The sequence below is a fragment of the Idiotropiscis lumnitzeri genome, chromosome 13 (genome assembly GCF_059441095.1).
Source record: "Idiotropiscis lumnitzeri isolate Australia: NSW breed Sydney's pygmy pipehorse chromosome 13, RoL_Ilum_1.0, whole genome shotgun sequence".
NCBI lineage: Eukaryota > Metazoa > Chordata > Actinopteri > Syngnathiformes > Syngnathidae > Idiotropiscis > Idiotropiscis lumnitzeri.
In genome coordinates, this window is record NC_142403.1 from 14,848,083 (window position 1) to 14,866,853 (window position 18,771).

At 41.8% G+C, this 18,771-nt stretch overlaps 1 protein-coding gene and 1 long non-coding RNA gene across 3 annotated transcripts; one reads left to right on the top strand and one right to left on the bottom strand.

The window, feature by feature from the left end:
* On the top strand, positions 1 to 16,752 carry LOC148324624 (uncharacterized). Its single transcript, XR_015846313.1, has 4 exons — positions 1 to 335; positions 10,738 to 12,376; positions 12,887 to 12,961; positions 16,133 to 16,752. It is a non-coding gene; the product is annotated as an uncharacterized LOC148324624 (long non-coding RNA).
* ssbp3b (single stranded DNA binding protein 3b) lies at positions 1,208 to 18,670 on the bottom strand. Of its 2 annotated transcripts, XM_088313152.1 has the most exons (18): positions 18,490 to 18,670; positions 16,524 to 16,596; positions 16,249 to 16,310; positions 16,071 to 16,155; positions 9,114 to 9,203; positions 6,830 to 6,904; positions 6,549 to 6,611; positions 5,885 to 5,948; positions 5,697 to 5,770; positions 5,416 to 5,480; positions 5,289 to 5,337; positions 4,967 to 5,002; positions 4,841 to 4,892; positions 4,682 to 4,746; positions 3,979 to 4,057; positions 3,843 to 3,871; positions 3,647 to 3,748; positions 1,208 to 3,549 (listed from the first exon to the last, which is right to left on the bottom strand). In XM_088313152.1, exons 1-18 carry the CDS (start codon positions 18,543 to 18,545, stop codon positions 3,520 to 3,522), a joined length of 1,149 nt encoding a protein of 382 aa, XP_088169278.1. In that variant the 5' UTR covers positions 18,546 to 18,670; the 3' UTR covers positions 1,208 to 3,519. The 2 variants fall into 2 exon arrangements, with proteins under 2 accessions (XP_088169278.1, XP_088169279.1); XM_088313153.1 differs by lacking the exon at positions 6,830 to 6,904.
* Positions 18,671 to 18,771: the final 101 nt, after the last annotated feature.

Sequence of the window (18,771 nt, forward strand, 5' to 3'; positions counted from 1 at the left end):
CTCTTGTTTCACAGGAAGTTTGGCTGCCGCCCAGCCAGGTCACTTCCTGCGGAGGCGGGCCAGCCGCTCGGCCCGCTTCGCCACCATTATTGGACTTGTTGGATTTGTTGGAGCTGCGCCGATGCGCCGAGCATATACATGTCCTCCGTTTTTGTCTCTATAAGCCAGCAAGTTCAACTTCTTAGGTAACATAAACAGCCTTTCTATAGGCCTGTGCTCCAGTGTGGTATGCAGGCTCCCTCTAGTGGTAGTAGAAATAATTACTACCTAAATTCTATTTAAGTTAAATATTTTCATCAATCACACTCGTGTTTGCAGCGCACACTTCATGACAGGTAAGAATTAACAAAGTCTACTATCATGAAATGTATTGTCAGTTTCAACCTGGAAAATATTATGGGCTAGACTTTGTTGTGACTGAAATTACTTTAAATTAGTCATTAATTGACGTTGGGGGGGTGGGGGTGCTTTTCATATTCGACATGCGCTAATGCTAACTGCTTGCTAATGCTAACTGTATGTTTTACTTGTGTCCAGGCGAAAACGTCATAGGCTACTAATGATTTAGGAGCTTTCAGTTTAGCTTTGGTGTAAACACTCGGTTTTTCAATTATGTATACATAAATGTCCCACTGCCTAAAAAAAAAACATGCTAGCGTTTTCGCGTGCACATGCGACCGTATGTACGAAGCTAAATTATGTTTTACGCCCAATTACACGGTGGGCTGTATGTATGTGTTAAATACAGAAATTGCACAAGTAACTGAGACTGAAAATACGGTAGTTTACGAATTTTATAAAATGTTTAACAACCTCATCAGTCCCATACAATTTCTAGCCATTTTAGATGTAATTTTTTTTATGTTGCACTTACTAATTCGATTTTTAAAAATGTTACAAGATATATTTTCTTTGAAAAAGAAAAAAAAAGAAATAAAAAAAAAAACATTCAATAGTTCCTGCATTTGACTCTTTGTAAATCTAAAAGCTCAACTTTGCTTAGTGTTTTTTTTTGTTTGTTTGTTTTTAGAATGACAAAAGGAGAATGGGGGACTACCATAAAAATGGTATTTGGAACTTACTGGGACAATAGAAGCAGTACAATTCATGACAGAGTCTTAATTCACTCTATTATATTTGGGGAAAAAAGTGAGTGTGGGGTCTGGTATACAGCACGATTAAAACTGGAGACAGATCATGCTAATGATTTGTATTAAAGCCACATTTTATTCCATGCCTCAGTAGAATGATAATGTCTGTTAACTGTCTAATAAATAGCAATAATGTCCGCGACGTCCATATGTTCCCAGTGAGTGGAATAAAAATCTAACAAATAAAAAAGATAAACAGACACTAGAAGTTAAGTTATTGTAAAATTATATTAACAATCTTTTCTCAATTTTGAAATAAAAAAAAAAGAAGAAGCAAATAAAAGACAACAAAGGGCAGATGTGTAATGTTCACAGAAGAGGAAAAACAATGAACAAAAAAAAAAATCCTCATCACAATTAACAAGACTTCTGTTGCTGCTGCTGAGTTGATGACGGAGCCGACTAACTTAAGATACCTGGGTCAATATACGGAGTCCAAGACTGTATCAAAATCTTACATAAAAAAAAAAAAAACAGAGGTGGTCAAAACAAAAGTGAAGCCATTTGAAAAAGAACAGTTTAAAAAAAAGTTTCGAAGCAAGGGTCCACTTGAGGGCAGCACTAAGTAGTACGAGTGTCTATGAAAAGCTGATTGAACATTTATTCCATGCCCTTGATATCCAACTCGCGTTCCATGTACTAGTACACTCTTTAACCTCACTAGTAAGGCAATTTAGCACACTAGTACAACTCCCATCTTACTATACATTTAGTTTCAGTTTGGTGACCCTGATCGAGCACTTTACTACTACTACTTGACTAGTTGTGCACAAATGCCTTCCAGTGCACAGTTTTAGCTCGCATGTAGTCGTCCGACAAGCTTGTCCAAAGTTCTCCAGGTAGTGTGCAGTAATGTCATACAGTTGTAAAACAAACATTAGCAGTAAGACAGTGGTCATGCGAGTGCGTTGGATTGTCAACGTATCAAGGGCAAAGCGTCTACTCGTGAATAAATTTAAGATGGATATCAAGAATAGGGAATAAATGCGCAAACATCTTTTCTTAAGCGTCTGCATTTTTTTTCGTTGGGTCCTTGTCTGTTAGCCAGATGGACTCATGGAAAAGGTATAAACACAGCTCAAAAATAAAATAAACAATATTCGGCAGTTGTTTTTTTCCACACCAGTTGAGATGGACCATTAAAAATTCAGACTAGGCTGGTGTCAAAAATCCAGTCCCAAATACAGTGTTCCCCAACCAACCAATATTAAAAATCAGTGAGAATTGGCAATTACCTTAAGTTGCCTCAAGATGGCAGCAAATCAGTATTTTTCTGTTTGGCCTGACTATAAAAGCTCCACCTTACTTCAACGTTGTTTCTTTGTACCAAGCTGGCGCCAAAGCACTACTTGTATTCAACAGGGCTTTGGACTGACTCCTGAAAGTTCCTCGCTTTTACCTCAACTAGTTCCTTGGCACCAAGATGCTACAAAATAGCACCTATGCACCACTTTTTATTTTTGACAGAGCTTTGGGTCTAAGCATAAAAATCGCAAATTGGCCGAAATAAGGTAAAATTACAGGGTTTTTTTTGGCTTTTTTCCCCCCCAATATATACAAATAAACGTCAACACAGTACAACATAAGCCGTATACTACATTTAAAAAAAAGTCGTGTAAAAATAAAATTGCCAATTATAAAGGATAAACAAATTTTGTGTCGGAAATCTATGCATTTATTTTTGTAAGCATTAAGGAACCCCAAAAAATATGTACTTTATAAAAAAATAAAAAATTCTTAATTGGACATTTAATCGGCTATGGCTTACTCTGCTCAATATTTAAATTGGCATTGGCCTAAAAAAAAAAAAAAATACACATTGGTCGAGCCCAGGCAGGTATGTGGGGGGAACACTGTAAATGAAAATGTCCATCATTAAGTGTTCTCAGCAAGTGTGGCGGCAAGGTGGGCACGTATGGCAAGAAGCAAAAAAAAAAAGAAAATCAAAATAAAATAATAATAATAAATGACTGGGAAAAGCTCACGATGCACATGTACATGTATGTACACTCTCCAGTGTTTAAAGTGGACCGGAGCGGGACAAGGGAAACGCTTCCTGCACAAATTAATTCCGAAAAGAGGTAAACCATCGCTCTAGGGTGGGGACTCAGGGGGGGTAATGTATCTCAGGGTACGTGTCGCCATTGATCGTTTCACTAGCTGCTGGTGTCCCGTGAGAGACGCGAGCCATTCTGTTTCCCCGTGTTTCAGCATTTCTGACGCCAAGTTTGGATCCCTGATTCTTTGCTGATGCGTTTGGCCGTGCCTGATAGTCGGGGGGAGGCGTGTGGGTTCGAATCCTTGGAATGATGGCAAATTACGAAGGGTAGGGATGGCAGGGGGAGAGAGCAGAGAAGGAGGGGAGGGGTCACACACTCATCGTCATGGTTGGCGAGTACTGCAAAGGAAGAGGAAGAGGACAGGTTAGAAAATCCTATTCAGACGTCACCTGCTATGGTCACTGAAAGAAAGAAACCTTTGAGGGTGTGACCTACGTTCTCGCTCTGAAAAGAATGGAGGAAATTCCCACTCAGTTCGCCATCATCTCTCGGGGTCCCGGGAGGATTGCTAATGCCACTTAAATTGTTTGGAGAATTCTGAAAACAACAACAACAAAAAAAGAGCATGAAATTGTTATTGTGCGGATGGACAGAGAGTCAATTTGATCACACGGCTGATTGCAACGTTTACCTTGTTCATTCCATCCAAATCACCAGAGCCTAAACGAAGAAAAAAAAAAATCTTATGATGTGCAGAGTACTTTTGTCACATTTGGCAATATTCAACATGTTGCGTTGATGGTGTGCTTCATGGCAAGCGTTGTTACCTAATGACCCGTTCATGTGGTGTGGTTCCATTCCAGCCATGGCTCCCAAGGGTCCATCAGAGCCGGGGCCCATGGGGAACTGAAGCGGAAAAAACAACGTGTGGGATTACATCGCCACTGTAAAGCCAGCAAACAAACTCTAGAATAAATTTCAATCAATTAAAGCTCTAAAGTCGCAGGCCCTGACGTTGATTTCCTATCGCTTTGACGTTAGTTTGCGAGCCATATCCAAAGAAGCAGCCTTACAAATATGGGGAAACATAGCGACTCACTTTTAAACAAGCACGGGTTTATTTTAATTGTTTCCATATGAGCTGTCATCTAGTAAAACTCATGTTTTTCACTAAAACTTTAAGGTTCTGGAACGGATTAATTGCGATTCTGTTCAATGCAATGAGAACCATTACCTTGATTTATGAACATTTCAGCTTACAAACAGGCTCACCACTTAAGTCCATAGCTGTATCACCTAAAATATTGACTTTGCAGCCAAAAAAAGGGTTTATGATTTAATAATTTTTATTTCAATTATCAACCGATCCATTTTCTGTAACGTTCGTCCTCATTCGGACTTCGGGTGAGCCGGAGCCTATCCCAGCTGACTTTGACACTCTAAATGGGTTGCCAGTCAACGGCAATGTCAACGTCCGAGCTTGATGCGTCACCCACTAGTTGCCTCTATTTCAATCCCACCGTAACTTACATTATTTCGATTGCCGGGTCCAGTGTTAATCATGGTGTACAAATTGTCACCAGAGTTGTTGGAATCTGTTTAAAAGGGGAGTAAAAAAGATAAGCTTTCATGCGAGCGGTAGTGGGGGGAATGCATGAGTACGGTGACTCATGAGCAGGAAGTCGTCACCTGCGGGGCTGGGCATGATAGGAGTCCCTGGTGGTCCTCCTCCAGACGCGCCCTTCGGAAAACACAACATCATTAATCACTGGCGAAAAAGAATGTTACCCTAAAAGAGCAAAGATGTCTCCTCACCCCATACGCGCCGGGAGACGGTGATGAGTAAGGCATCTGTAACCAAGAACACCGACCATGATTGACCAGAGATGAGAAGCCCAACCGCACGCTTTATAGCTCAGTGTCATCATTCATCATTGTGTCATCCTAAGAGCATTATTATGTGCGTCTGTTCCGACTGTGCGTGGAAAGCGTAACACAAAACACCGCAATTGCATCCCAGACGGGAGCCTCGGAGCGCATTAAGACATCCGCAGCGCCGAGAGGCGATCTAACTGAAATTTGAACCGCCACTGCTTTGTCTTTTACTCCGTACGCTTGTGTGTGCGTATGTACTTACAGAATTAGCATTGTTAGGATTGGGCCATGGCCGACCGGTCCCTGGGCCCCTGCAAGGCAAAAGGAGCGTTGAAACGTGACAGTCGCGCTCTGGATTGAAGAGAATTGCGAATAAATTGAAGACTCACATGTTGACTCCTGGCATGCCGGGACCCATGGTGTTGTGGGGGGGCCTCATCCCTCCACCGAAGTTCTGAAAAGACATTATCGTTACTAGATGGGCTGATAACTGATATTTGGAACCGATAGCCATTCGTAGAAATACAATGAATAAATATGATAATACGATGCGTAATTCTATTTTGTTTTATGTGACAGTTTAAAAAAAAAAAGTCCATATAAATCACCAGTGGCCATTTTGATGACAATAACTTTGTTTTAGTGCTAGCAAAGCAAAAATCTACTGTACCTGCGGGCCGGGCCCCATCGGCCCCATTCCTCGAGGGCCGCTCATTCTCTGCATGGGCCCCAAGTTAGGATGACCTGGTGGGATGAAGAAAGTTGATGTGAGGAGAAAAGACATGAGATCATGTAATTCCGCAAACCTCCACTTTAAATACATAGATAAGAGACGGAGGAAATGGGATTGATTCTTACCTTGTGGTCGTGTTGGGTCCATATTAGGCAACATGGGATGTGGGCCGGGTCCTCCACCTGGTGGCTGCGAGGGAGAAATGCATCACGTTAATGAGTGTTAGAATTTGCGAGTGTCCTTTCTTCAAGGGTGTGAAAAAGAAAATAAAAAAATAAATAAAACAGCAATTCCCATTCAACAAATTCTAAAATCTTGGACTTTGTTTTGTTTAGAGTTTACATTCACCTTTTTTCTAATTTGTGAAATGCGCTATATAAATAAAATGGTATTGTATTTCATAATGCACAGTTGTACTTTGAGATAAGTCCGCTAACCACCAGGGGGCGACACACAGTTAAGTCTTCATTAAGCAATGCGAATGAAATGAAACATATTTATCAAGTTAGCACTTGGTAATTTGGAATTCGTGGATAAATTAGATCTTTTTTAAATTATTAATCATTTATTCTAAAACGGTAAGCCATTTATTTTAAAATGTTGTGATTCTGTTTACAAATTGTTCAAAAAAATAGTACTGATGTTTTCCATAAATTAATGAATATTTGCAAATCACAATCATGATTACAATATCGGTCCAAATGAATCAAAGTTAGAGCATTTGCCAGTCAAAGTACTACCAAAATCCCCCCCCCCCAAAAAAAAAAATGTTGTTGTTTATTCTTCTACCTGGTTTGCCATCCTGATGGGGGGGCCTCTCGGACCGCCGGCGAAGCGAGGCGACATGAAGGACTGAGACACAAATAAGACATCAGCGTCAGATTTAAATTCAAACCCAATACTCTTCCTTCCTTCATTCCCATTGTGCCAGAGCAAAGCATTGGGGCTGAGACCAAAAAAAAAAAAAAGCATAGCACGAAGCACCGAGCGCTTGGAGCCGGTGCCCCGAAATGACTGCAGAAAGCCAAACGGAGAACAAGGAAGGGCCAAAGTGGGAAAGGGAGCGTTACCTGACTGTGGGGTCCCATCATATTGTTAGGGGGAGGAGGCTGAGGGTGAGGAGAGCCCTGGGGACCGGGAGGACCCTGCGGCATTGCACAAAATGACGGCAAAATAGAGGAAAGGGTGGGTGAACAGAGAAAGAGGGGAAGGGCAAAGACAGAAAGAGAGAAGCGGGGTTACTGCAGGGCAGAGGACAGCTGGAGAGCGAGAGATGAAAAAAAAACAAAAAATAAAAATGCAACAACAGAATAAGCTTGCTAACATGTTCCAAACACAGTCAGGGAAGCTAAGCAGAGAAGAGCAAGCGTGTGAGACTTGGCCTTGAACGAGAGAGAAGACGATGTGGGCTTTCTCGCCTGTCAATCAAGGAACGGAGGAACCTTGCTGCATGCAGCATGTTATCAACGCTAATTTCGAACCCCCCCCCCCCCCAAAAAAAGAAAAAGTAACAGCATCGGTTAGGCTCCGTGCAATTTAGCCAACAACGCTCGCACAGACCGAGAAGCTAATGCTGCTCATCTGAAACGGAGTGGATCCAATTTTGAGACAGTTCCAATGGATTCCGGTTTTTGGCTACGCGTGTGCGTGCTCACATTAGTGTGAAAATGTTTGTTCCCGGAATTAGCATGAACACACATTGAGTCATTTTTGGTTGGACAGTTATTTAATTAACTCAATAGACATTTTGTCCCATTCGGTTATTGTAAAAAAAAAAAAAAAATGTCAATTACTTATTTATTTTTTTTTGACTGGGTTGTTGGGCTGCGCAATTATTTACATTTTAATTGATATCACTAAACAAAAGAAGTTTCACAACCGTCTCAGTACGCTGCATTACTAGTTAACTTTTGCAGAGGATAAATAATATGACTGTGTATACTTTTATTGTGTCTCTGCATATGTGGCTGCACGGTGTGTGTTCAATTATCCGTTGCTTAATGGATTACAATTGTGTGACTTTTGATGCTAGGTGACATTCAAAGTCATGTTATTTTAAATCCGTCTAATTTATCGGTTTATGTGTAGTTTGACAGCAAACTCCAACTGGACTCTTTTTTTTTTTTTTGAGGAATTGTTCACTATCTTCCCAGCTTTACAGAAAAAAAAAATATTTTTAAATATTTTTACAGAAGGTTTTGGTAAGATGACTACTTTTCAAGGACAAATGATGAAATAGTTTTTAACGGACTTCTTAAGAGTTCATATCACCGTTTCATTCCGCACAGTTCCCCAACGCGTCGCGCTTCATGAGATATTGATTCACAGTAGGTGCAGCATACTTCCATTTCTCCATTAGGGAAAATGGCCGTGCCACGCCTGCCTGTTTACAGCAGCGGAGGGGCCTGTGCATACTAAACATCTATGACGTTTACGACGAGTTCACTAAGCAGATTCAAGGACAACGGCAAGCACGAGCACTCCGGCGCTCTGTGATACACCCGTACGAGATGCAAAACAAGAGCTGTATCAGCGACTCGGCTCGGACAAAAGACTGTTTTAATTTCTTTAAGTATGCTAACCACGTCTGTCAGTGTAATGCAGTATCATGGCATGTATTGAATCACGTTTGATTGGTCGGGGTACAAAATACACCATATAAAAAAAAAATATTCATCCATCTATATTATCTATTAATTCACCAATATGTCCTTCAACTGAGCTCCTTTTGTGTGTGTGTATATATATATATATATATATATATATATATATATATATGAGAGAGAGACAACATGAGAATGATTCAGGTCTAGTTTAAGTCACAGGCGTAACTGACAAATGTTTATAAAAAGAAATATTGCAAATAGTCACATCACAACAGTCAACGACTCAAAATATTCGTCGGATCTATGAAGGGGTAAATAGCTGCACGGACCAAGCTGTTAACTTAATGAACAAGAGGCCGCACTGAAGATGACTCAATATGTGTTCATGCTAATTCCGAGAAAAATAACATGTTGACGCTGATGTGAGCAAGCAAAGACGTACACAAAAAAAAAACAATCCAATGGAAGAGACACAAAACTGGATCACCTTGTTCCCTTTTTACACATAGAGCCTAAATCATGCTGTTATTTCTCTGTTGGCAGCCATGTATTCAGTGGAAAAACACGCACGTCAGCCAGCATGCATTTTCAACCTCCCAATAATTAAAAAAAAAAAAAAAAATCACCCTGACAAATACTAACAAAATCGAAGAAATGATTGACAATGCTTAATTTGGCAAAAAAAAAATGTTGTGGGTTTTACAACTATTTTAATGGCTGGGATCAGTGAGGTGAGTGTTCCACTGACCTGGAAAAATCCAGGTGGCATGGGTCCTCCTGGCATGCCATCGCCAGGGGGCATCCCCCCCATTACAGGGCTGGGGGCCGCCGCTGCACTCTGGATAACAAACAAAGACAAAAAAGACGAGTCATGATGAGGCCTCAAACACATTCAAAGGAAAAACATTTGCTACAAATGAGGAGTGGGCCTCAGTGGTACCTTGACTTGATTTGTTTTGTGTCTGAGCTCGTGGAGAGAGAGAAACAAAGAGCACAACAACCGCCGTATTCACAAACCTTAATCGTCCCATTTTAAGAAATCTGTGCACGTGTTCAGATTTTTTGGAATGATCGCTTCTACAACATTCCTAAGTAATCACAATTTCCCATCATTGGTGTGACGCCTGATCTACATGATTATCTATTGAAAAAAAAAATTTGGAAACGTGGACAAATCACACATTGACAAGCCCTGCCACAAATAGTTAATAAAAAAAAAATAAATAAAAAAAAGTGATTGATGACCTCAAAAGTTTCAGAATTGCCTCTGGATGTCACATGATAATGGGAAAAAACCATTTCATTCATCTTCTTTTATTATTATATTCCTGGAACGTGCTGATCCAGATCTGTACCAAAATCGAGGAAGTTACTACCACAACAAGGTTGTGTTTTTTTTTTTTTTACAATTAGGGGCACCAAAAACTGCAATATCCGCTCAGGATTCTACATTTGGCAGCAATGTGATGCACGATTCTAGTTAAGGTAAGCCATTTTAAACAGAAACAAAAAAACATTTGCGTCATTTATAAACGGAAGTTTCGAATTCAACCAAAAGTCGTTTGCTGCCGTCAACACGGTTAGAAAACGGGGCTTTGGAGTGCGGGTGTGAGCTCTTTTGTAACATACAGTTTTCAGAAAAATGTGTCTTATACTGCAGAGCCCACTTGGAATCCCGTATACGTTTTATCTATATCAGGCTTGGGAAAACTACGGCCCGGGGGCCACATGCGGCCCGTTAAACGTATTAATCCGGCCCGTTGAACTTGAAGAAATTTAAATGAATAAACCTTGTTAATGTCTTATTTTCTAAATACTGTAGTTTTTCAAAGACATATATATATATATATATATATATATATATATATATATATATATTGTTGCAATACTTTTGTTCACTTTCATTTAAAATTAAATGTACTTCACCGATGAGGTGAGGTTACCGAAACACTCCATCCCTCTGCTCCTCTGTCAAATTTTAGAACCCATTGTGGCCCGCCAATCAAAAAGTTTACCCACCCTTGCTCTATATCGTGGATGTGGGCGGGTCTTGAAAAACGAGGTTGACTGCACTTGGCGGGAGTACGAACAGGTAAAAACATTGAGGTGGTCCACGAGGCGAATCCCGACAACTGCTGTTCCATGATGTCGTGAATGAGATAAGCATCAGGAGTGACTCAGTGGCTCCAAAGTGCAGCTACACGGCATACTGGACCGATTTCCTGCACAAACCGCAGACCTAATTCACTAATGTGCCATTTGCTTTGGTCACACACGCTCCTAATTGCCCGCGTTGTTCTTCTCCCTTGTATCGAAGGCAACATGAGATGTGCTAATGCCTCCTAAGCGGCCGTGTTGTTTGGCTTCCACAGAAAAGGCGACGCAACAGGAGAAGTGGCCCCCTTTTCGGCTCCATTTTGGTCGCGTAGACGGGACGCCGACGAGGAGCGATTACGACAGCGATGGAAGGACGGATGTACGATCGGCCCCACTCAAATATGCAAACGCTGTCTGGAGCCCTCCAGCACTCAAGACATTACTGGTCAACAGCCAACACACTCCCTGTATCGACTGCACCTCCCCCTAATTATATCGGCGCAGGGCTGCCACTGCAGGGCCGCTGTGAAATACCTCAGCCGGGAGAGAAGTGAGGCCAGAAAGAGAAGTCACGACCTCAACACCTCAATGATGAGCAAACAAACACGTATTTAGGAAGTTTTTACACGTTAGTGTTAAAGGAGAGGGAGGGAGGCGGCGGATGCGCAAAAATGCAAGAAATTGATATGATTTGAAGAGAGACGCTGGCGTCCTTTCATTTTGGTTACCTGGGCTTTTAAATGTGCGCAGATCGCTCGAGTTGTTTTGCAAGTCGAAGTTAGCCGGAACAAGTTTTGCTCTCACCAAGCAGAGGACTGAAATCTGAATTTGGAATCTAATTGATTACAGAAACAATGGCGAATAGTTTTAAGTCAGCCGGCGCGAATGGTTTGGATGACCTTGGGCAAATTTTATTGACATGGAAGCCCAAAAACACTTTGATCCATATAACTTACTGAAAGAAACACCCAGAAATGAAGAGAATAGACCGTTTGGAATAAATTAATTTCATGGAGAAAAAAAAAACAATTCTAAGTTAAAGTTGACAAAGTAGGTCAGTGCTTCTGATTGCTGAAGGGATTAATTCCATGTATTAAGTTTTTAGATGAATCCCTGGTCTTCCATGAATTTTATTTCCTTCTACGATTTTGGCTCATTGAATGTCTCCAACATTGTCGGCAAGCCCGATTGACCAATGATGCTCTTATAAATTTATTTTTTAAAGCAGATGCTTGACAAAAGGTATGTTTTAACTTTATGGTAGTCAAAATCAGCCGGTAAATTTGTCCAATTAACTGGAAATGATTCTTATTTTACTATAAAATGTAAATGCGGTAGTTTTAGGATATCATCAGCTTTGTGGACACAATATGTTCCTCGTTGGTACCAAACATGACAAGCTGAGAGAAACATGGTTTTTGGACACCATTATTATATTGTCAAGCATGCGCAAATTAATTTTCATTTCTGGCTATTGACCTGATGCTTTGATCATATACATATTTTCCTTATTTTTCATCCAAATTATAAAGTCCATCTTTTGAACAACTGACTCTCCCCTCTCAAGTCCTAATTGGTCCTCATCGCACTAAAATTGACAGATGTGTTTGGAGGCTTGATGTAAAGAGCCCAGCCGAGCCCTCAGCCTTAACCCGACCTCGTCTTTGCGTAGACGCTGTGGAACAGGAAAGGGGGGCGCAGATGTCTCAGCCTTGCGTCGGGCTATGAGCTCTCGTCTGAAGCGGCTTCCTAGGGGACCTCTTTAAGACAGACTCGCCCCTCCCCAGTAGGCGCAATTTTGGGTTGTGCATGTGTTCACTTAAAAAGCCCACAAGCAGCCGGCTGGCCTCGATGGCCTCAGGCCGGAGGATGCTAGAAAAGGTCAAGAACTAAGAGCAGCTGATGCAAACATAGGTGAGTATTAAGAAAGACTACAGTTTCGTTCCCGAATCATTCACTCGGTTCCTACTCCCTGAACACTACACAGGGTCCTTATATAGGCAAGGCATTATATAGCGCAATTCAGACACAAGGTGGTTAAAAGTTGTTTAAAAAGTAGTTTTAGAAAAACTACTCAGGTACTGTCAGTTATGTCATTGATGCTGACGCATAATTACAACAGACCAGATCAGCAAGTTAGTCTTCCATCATAAATATAGAACAAACACACACATTTGAATGTATTTTACAAAATGAATACAAGCAAAGAACTTTGTCCAGCCGTCTTTATGTGCCTGTGAGTGCTCTTGTATTGTCTGTCAACATGTATTGCTGCGCCGTTTGTGTTCCAAGCCTACAGCATAGAAGCTATTTGTTAACCTGTCTGACATTTGGTGTTGTTTGTTTGCGTTATGCTAAGTGGACTTTCCAAGAGTAAAGTGGTTGCTTTCATTCGACATGTGATTCTCTTTGTTTCATATTTAGTTTGACAGTAAACTTCAATAGAGGGTGGGAGTGACCGGTTGGAAGTGTTTACTGAACTGCTTGCTACGAAGTGAGGTGAGTTCACTGCCATCACACAGCGTTTGCGTGTTGCTCGGACAAACGACACATCTTGGGGGGGAGTTTTGTATTTCAAGGCACCGTGGTCTCCCTACCCCGATAAACCTCATTACAAATTAGTACAGCATAGCTAAATATCAAATCGGGCATTGGCAGTGATTCCAAACACAGTCTTTTTGAAAGCACAAATGGGATGAGGAAGAAACGATACAAGAGACCACCCAATTGCAGCCTCCTGACCAAGCCAGATCTTAACAGCCCCTCTTCTTCCATTAGAATCAACAGCGCAAAGAAAAAAGGGCCCTGTGTTTAGCTTGTAAATGTTTAACCATTACTCAACATCGTAAAAGCTAGCCCGGATCCCGGCTGGACGCTTCGGTCCGGCCCCGCCCCCTCTCGCCTCGTGTCAGCTCCTCCTGGTGGATGCTCGGCATATGCCACAGTTGCCGCTCCCCTCTTGTCTTTCACCAAATCTGGCCCTCGCCTCCCGTGACAGCCATCAATCAGCCGCCGACGCCATGGCGACGGGGCCCCGAGGGGAGCATTCAGCATCGCCGGCGTGAATACACCAGGGCTTTACGAGCGCCGGCGGCCAACGAAGCGACGCGCGCAAACGCACCTCCCCCACACCTAGACAATAGCGACGCTCCAAGCACCAATACTGTCCACACATACAGGCGCATGATAGCTTGACCCCCCTCCACCCCCACCTCACCCCCGACATCTACAAATGCCCAACATCAGAGCAAAAGGCAGCCGCAAGATGTCGGGGAATGAAACGCAAAGTGTCTGGATAGCAGAATTTTCCCTGCGTATGCAATTCAGAGGTAGCCACCTTCATTTGATTCCGGGCCACTTCCGATTCTAACCGCATACGTACCTAAATACGCTTTTTTTTTTTTTTTTTTAAACCGTGTCACTGAAGCTGAGTCATAACTAGAAGTGCAACAATTAAACAACAGCCAATTGATTATCAAACTCACCGATAACTATTTTTATAATCAATTTTCTAGAGACCTCGTTGAAATTTCAGCCTCTCAACAGTAAACGTTCTAAGTTTTCTGTAGTCACCCATGAAAGTAGACACATTTGTTTATGCATTCTCTGCACTGTCAATTAAAAAAAAAATCCCGATTTTGAGTTAAGGGAATAATTTTTATTTTTATTTTAATCATATTCATCGATCAATCAAAAATGCTTTTTACAGATGACTCAATTATTTAACGAATCGTAATTTGTAGGCCTATTTGTAACTTATATTTATTTTATTAACTAACAAATAAATGAATAAACATCGGCTTGACGGGCCACTTGGAAGCAAGGTACCACAGTTCTCTGTGCTCGATTGAAAAACCGCAGGACACAAAGCGAGTGTGGAAGAATGTCGGTTTCAAGCGAAAACGCTCGCCTGGCAATAACAAGGCATGTCGTTATTTAAAGGGCAGCGCGCCGCTGTCGGCGCTCTCCGAGCTCCTAGGTCACCAGCGAAAACCACAAGGCCCGTTACCGTGACAACTATCTGCCAAGAGACAAACCCACGTCGCCATTTTAACGACGGGAACCCCCTACAGCCCGCCCCCTTCCTGCCTGATGAGTCAACCCCCCTCTCCCGAACCCCACGCGCAGGCGAGCGGCCGTCCTTTTCTGCCGATGCCGTGAAAGTGTTCTAATTGGCACTTGCTCATGGAACAGGCGTGAGCGCAACAGATAAAACCTTTCAAAACGGATCATCGTAGTAAAAAACAGGTTTCACATCAAAGAAATGTCATTGACTGGGTGTGCACGTCGTACGTTGAGGATCTAATAGCCGTCTCCTCCTGCCGCTAATCAATTGAGAATATTCCATAGACGGTTAAGATGCCTCAATGTGTACCGACAGGTCTGACTCGGGATACGCTGACATCAGCATCGTTTTCCCAGAAAGCAAATCAGCCCCCTCCTTTGCGTGCATCACCCAACAGAGCAAGATAACAAAAAAAAGCATTGAGGTACAAACAGAGAAAAGACAACACATTTCAATTTACAAATTAAACACAATGGAAATGTGAGAGGGAATTTTTTTTTTTTTTTTTTTTTATAAATGATGGCACCAAGTTCATAAATGTGAACACTTATGAGTAATTAACCCACGCCTGAAAAGATTTCCGCAATTGACGATTACGTGAACATTAACTTTTTTCAATTAATTGGTTAATCACATTTTCCTTACCTTTTATTTCAAATTGGCAGCGCAGGTAATTTGACAAGTTAAACCGATAATGACTTTGTTACTGCTTCAGGTCATAACGTGTCAGAAAATAGGCAACGATCTTGATCATTGTTTTCCAAAGTCAAAGCAGCTGTCTGCAAATGTCTTAATGACAAACGAGTAGCTGTCTATTAATCGAGCCACCTTTTATATTGTAATTGCTTACAGATCCCCCAACATGGCGGCAAAGCACTACATTGGTCTAAATAAAACACTAAGATGCCACCAGCTTTGCACATCCGGTAAAGATATGACAACGATGTTTAAAGAACAATTAAATTTCTAAATTACTTAAGTGGCGTGTGTGTGAGATTTTATTTTTAGCATGTAAAATATGCGCCTTGATCGATAAAGGTGATGGTCATAATAATAGATTATTCAAAATAATCAGTCAAACTCCATTCATCACGCCATGAAGCTATTGAGGTCAGGCGCTCTGCATGGGCTGCAACCGGCAAAGGCTGTTGATCCAGTCTGAACTTGTTTGCCGCCTAACGTACAGCAACGTCATGTCAACTAGTGGATGCTGAGCAACTCCTTGGCCAAATAGGAGTCAAGAACATTCACACACTCATCCCGTTATAAATAATTTAAAAAATAATTTTCACCATGGCTGATCAAGGAATTCCATTCATTCAAGTTATTTAGAGAAAACAAAAAAAAAACAGGTTCTGATACAAAGCTGAGCTCAAATGAAGATATTTTACAAGTTATTGCCCAATCTAAAAATAGCTCGCAATATTAGCGGCTCAACAAACATGCCGATTTTTTTTGGTTTCCTGAAAAGCTATGTTTATCTAACCGTGCCTGGTTTTTGCCCTTGAGCAACATTGCGGCCTTCAATAACAGACTACTCACATAGTCGTGGAAGGCTTTGGCTTCACTGGAGTGGTCACATGTCTCTCTCCTCTCCGGCGCAGCGCAGTACAAGTCCCAGAATACACTGTGGAGGACACGTGGTGATGTGAGACAAACACCAGCGCGTAAACAAGCTCCGGACGTGTTTACACGGAGAGACAAGATCACCATCGCTTACCACCACCAGGAATGCAGGAATCCGGGGGGTTCTCCGAGTGTTATGTTCTTCTCCCATCGTATCTGGGGAGAATGTTTGCAATCATCTTAAAAAAAAATCTATCGGTTCAAGACCGATACTGGTCTTGTTGAAGGCTGCCGATACATGCAAAAAATAATAATAATAATTTAACAATGAGTAAGTCCTCCTCGGCAGTAGTTGGCGCTATCCTGTGGCCACCATCCTAACCATAGCCAAAGAGAGCAAAAGTGAGATGATCCACAAAGCGCACCTACCTCTGACAAAAAGGTCTGTGCAGACTTTTGTGCGCCTATGTGAAGCAAATACTCGTAGACGTAGAGAGCCAACCTGCGGAAAATAAAATCACACTTTTAATTTGAGAGGTAGATGAGCACAGAAAAGCAGATAGAGCGGAGAAGGTAGTCCAGTTGCACTATGTTGAATAAAGCTTTTTATTTGATATCCAACTTAAGGACCAGGCACTAGGACCCACTTTGTCCTGACTAATACGGCAATATAGTACACTAGTAAAATGACTCTTAGTCATAACGTGCGACGACCTCACGCTGGATGTCAAGAGTATCAAATAGCGAAAATCTGGATGCAACCGACTGCTCCCTAAAACATTTAAACTGTACTGTAATAGCCAAGATGTCACAAAACACAACACAATGTCAGCTAGTGAACACTGTTATATCCAACTAGTAACATGGAATTGTTTTGCTAGTGTGCTGAATTTTCATAAAGTAGCTGGGAAAACATTACTCTTGAGCAGGGTAATAATAGTTTGGGAATTTTTATTATACAACAAGAGTCGTTCCACCAGTGCACCCTGGTCATTCTACAAGTGCATCCAAGTTGTTCTACTAGTAAGGTTGAACTGTTTCAGTACTGTGGACAAAGCGTACTAGTAGATAAACTTGAAGCTGGATATCAATTAGGCTACTAGTGTGACAAATCCCTCACACCTGGGCTTGGTCTTGTAGCTTGTGCAGGAAAGTCGTTTGCTATTAACGTTTAATAGTGTATTAGTATGCTACAAGTGGTACTAGTTTTGGTAAAAAACAGACTCAACTAGTGACCCTGCTCACTAGAACATGGACCTCAATTTGGATATTGAATTTGTATTCAATACCCTTTAGATGGAGGCTATCAATAAGGAGTAGCATTACTAGTGCACAACAGTAGTTTACTACTCTCCTTCGACTAGAATGGTTTAATTACATACTAAATAAGACAAATGTGTTTTATTATTTGTAAGACAGTCATTCAACTATATCACTATTACACACTAGTAGTAGTAGTTTTACTAGTGAGTATAAAGAGCAAACCATTACATAAAAATAGAATTGACATTGAATAAATACTCAAGCGGATTTATGTGAAATTGTTTGGTGCTCCTTGTAGGGACCAGGAGGTTACTAGAGTGACACAGTCATACCTACTAGTTCTGTCAGGTTACTAGTGCACCATAGTACACTACAAAGATCTCAATGCATATTAGTAAACCAAAAGTGGTACTAGTACAGGGAAAATACATTACTATCAAGACACAATCATTCTTCTAGTTTGCACTAGTAGTTCACCAGTAGTGCACTTAATTGTCGTACTAGTGAAGACAAAGAGCGCACTAGTACATGTCTGGAAAACAAGGATACCGAATAATTGCTTAAAAGTCTTCCCATACTAGTGCAGGCCTTGTGAACAATGGCTGCCTAGCAGGCTGTGGCATAAACACTTACATGGGGCTCAAACACAAAGTGTGTGCGTGTATACGTGTGCGCGTGTGTGTGTGTGCGTGTGGTGGTGGTGGTGGTGCAACAGCAGCAGTATATAGTGCAAAAAATACACAAAGCGTCTGCAAGGAAGCCTTGGCGAGAAGGCAAACGATCCGAAGCGAGGCTAGCTTGCAAAGAGCTCCGCACACAAAACAATGTAGTGTGCAGCCAGGCGATGTTATTGTTTTCTAGCGCTCGATTCGAGGCGAAATGTCACACTACTGCTCGTTATCCGAGTAGCTATTTACACACGCAATCGGCGGTTGGAAAATGACATTTAATTAAAAACATTTCTTTTTAAACGACGCCGATACACATCGGCAATAGTGGACAAGGCGGTTCATTCAATTCCTTTCTCGGTAGCAGGAAATCGCCTCTTGCTAGCCCGTCCAGCGAACAACAGGCAAGTTGCGAGGGGAGGGGAAAAAAAGACAGCACAATTCGTCACTGTTTCTCGCCTTACTTTTCTCGCGCTTGGACGTCCGAGGGCACCGGGGTTCCTTTGCCTTTGGGAAACATTGTTTCTCGTGGTAGAACAGTCGGCTTTCTTGCTTATTTTTGGTAGTTTTTTTTCTCGCCACTCTATTTCATCTGTCGGTTCATCGCGACCACGACCCTCTCGCACGCCAACCGCACTACACTGGTCCTCCTCACTAGATAGATAACTCAACCGAGCTTGGTCCAAGCGCGGGGCGGGGCGAAAGGCGGGGCTGACGCTTCAATTGATGGTTTTACTAGCCAATAG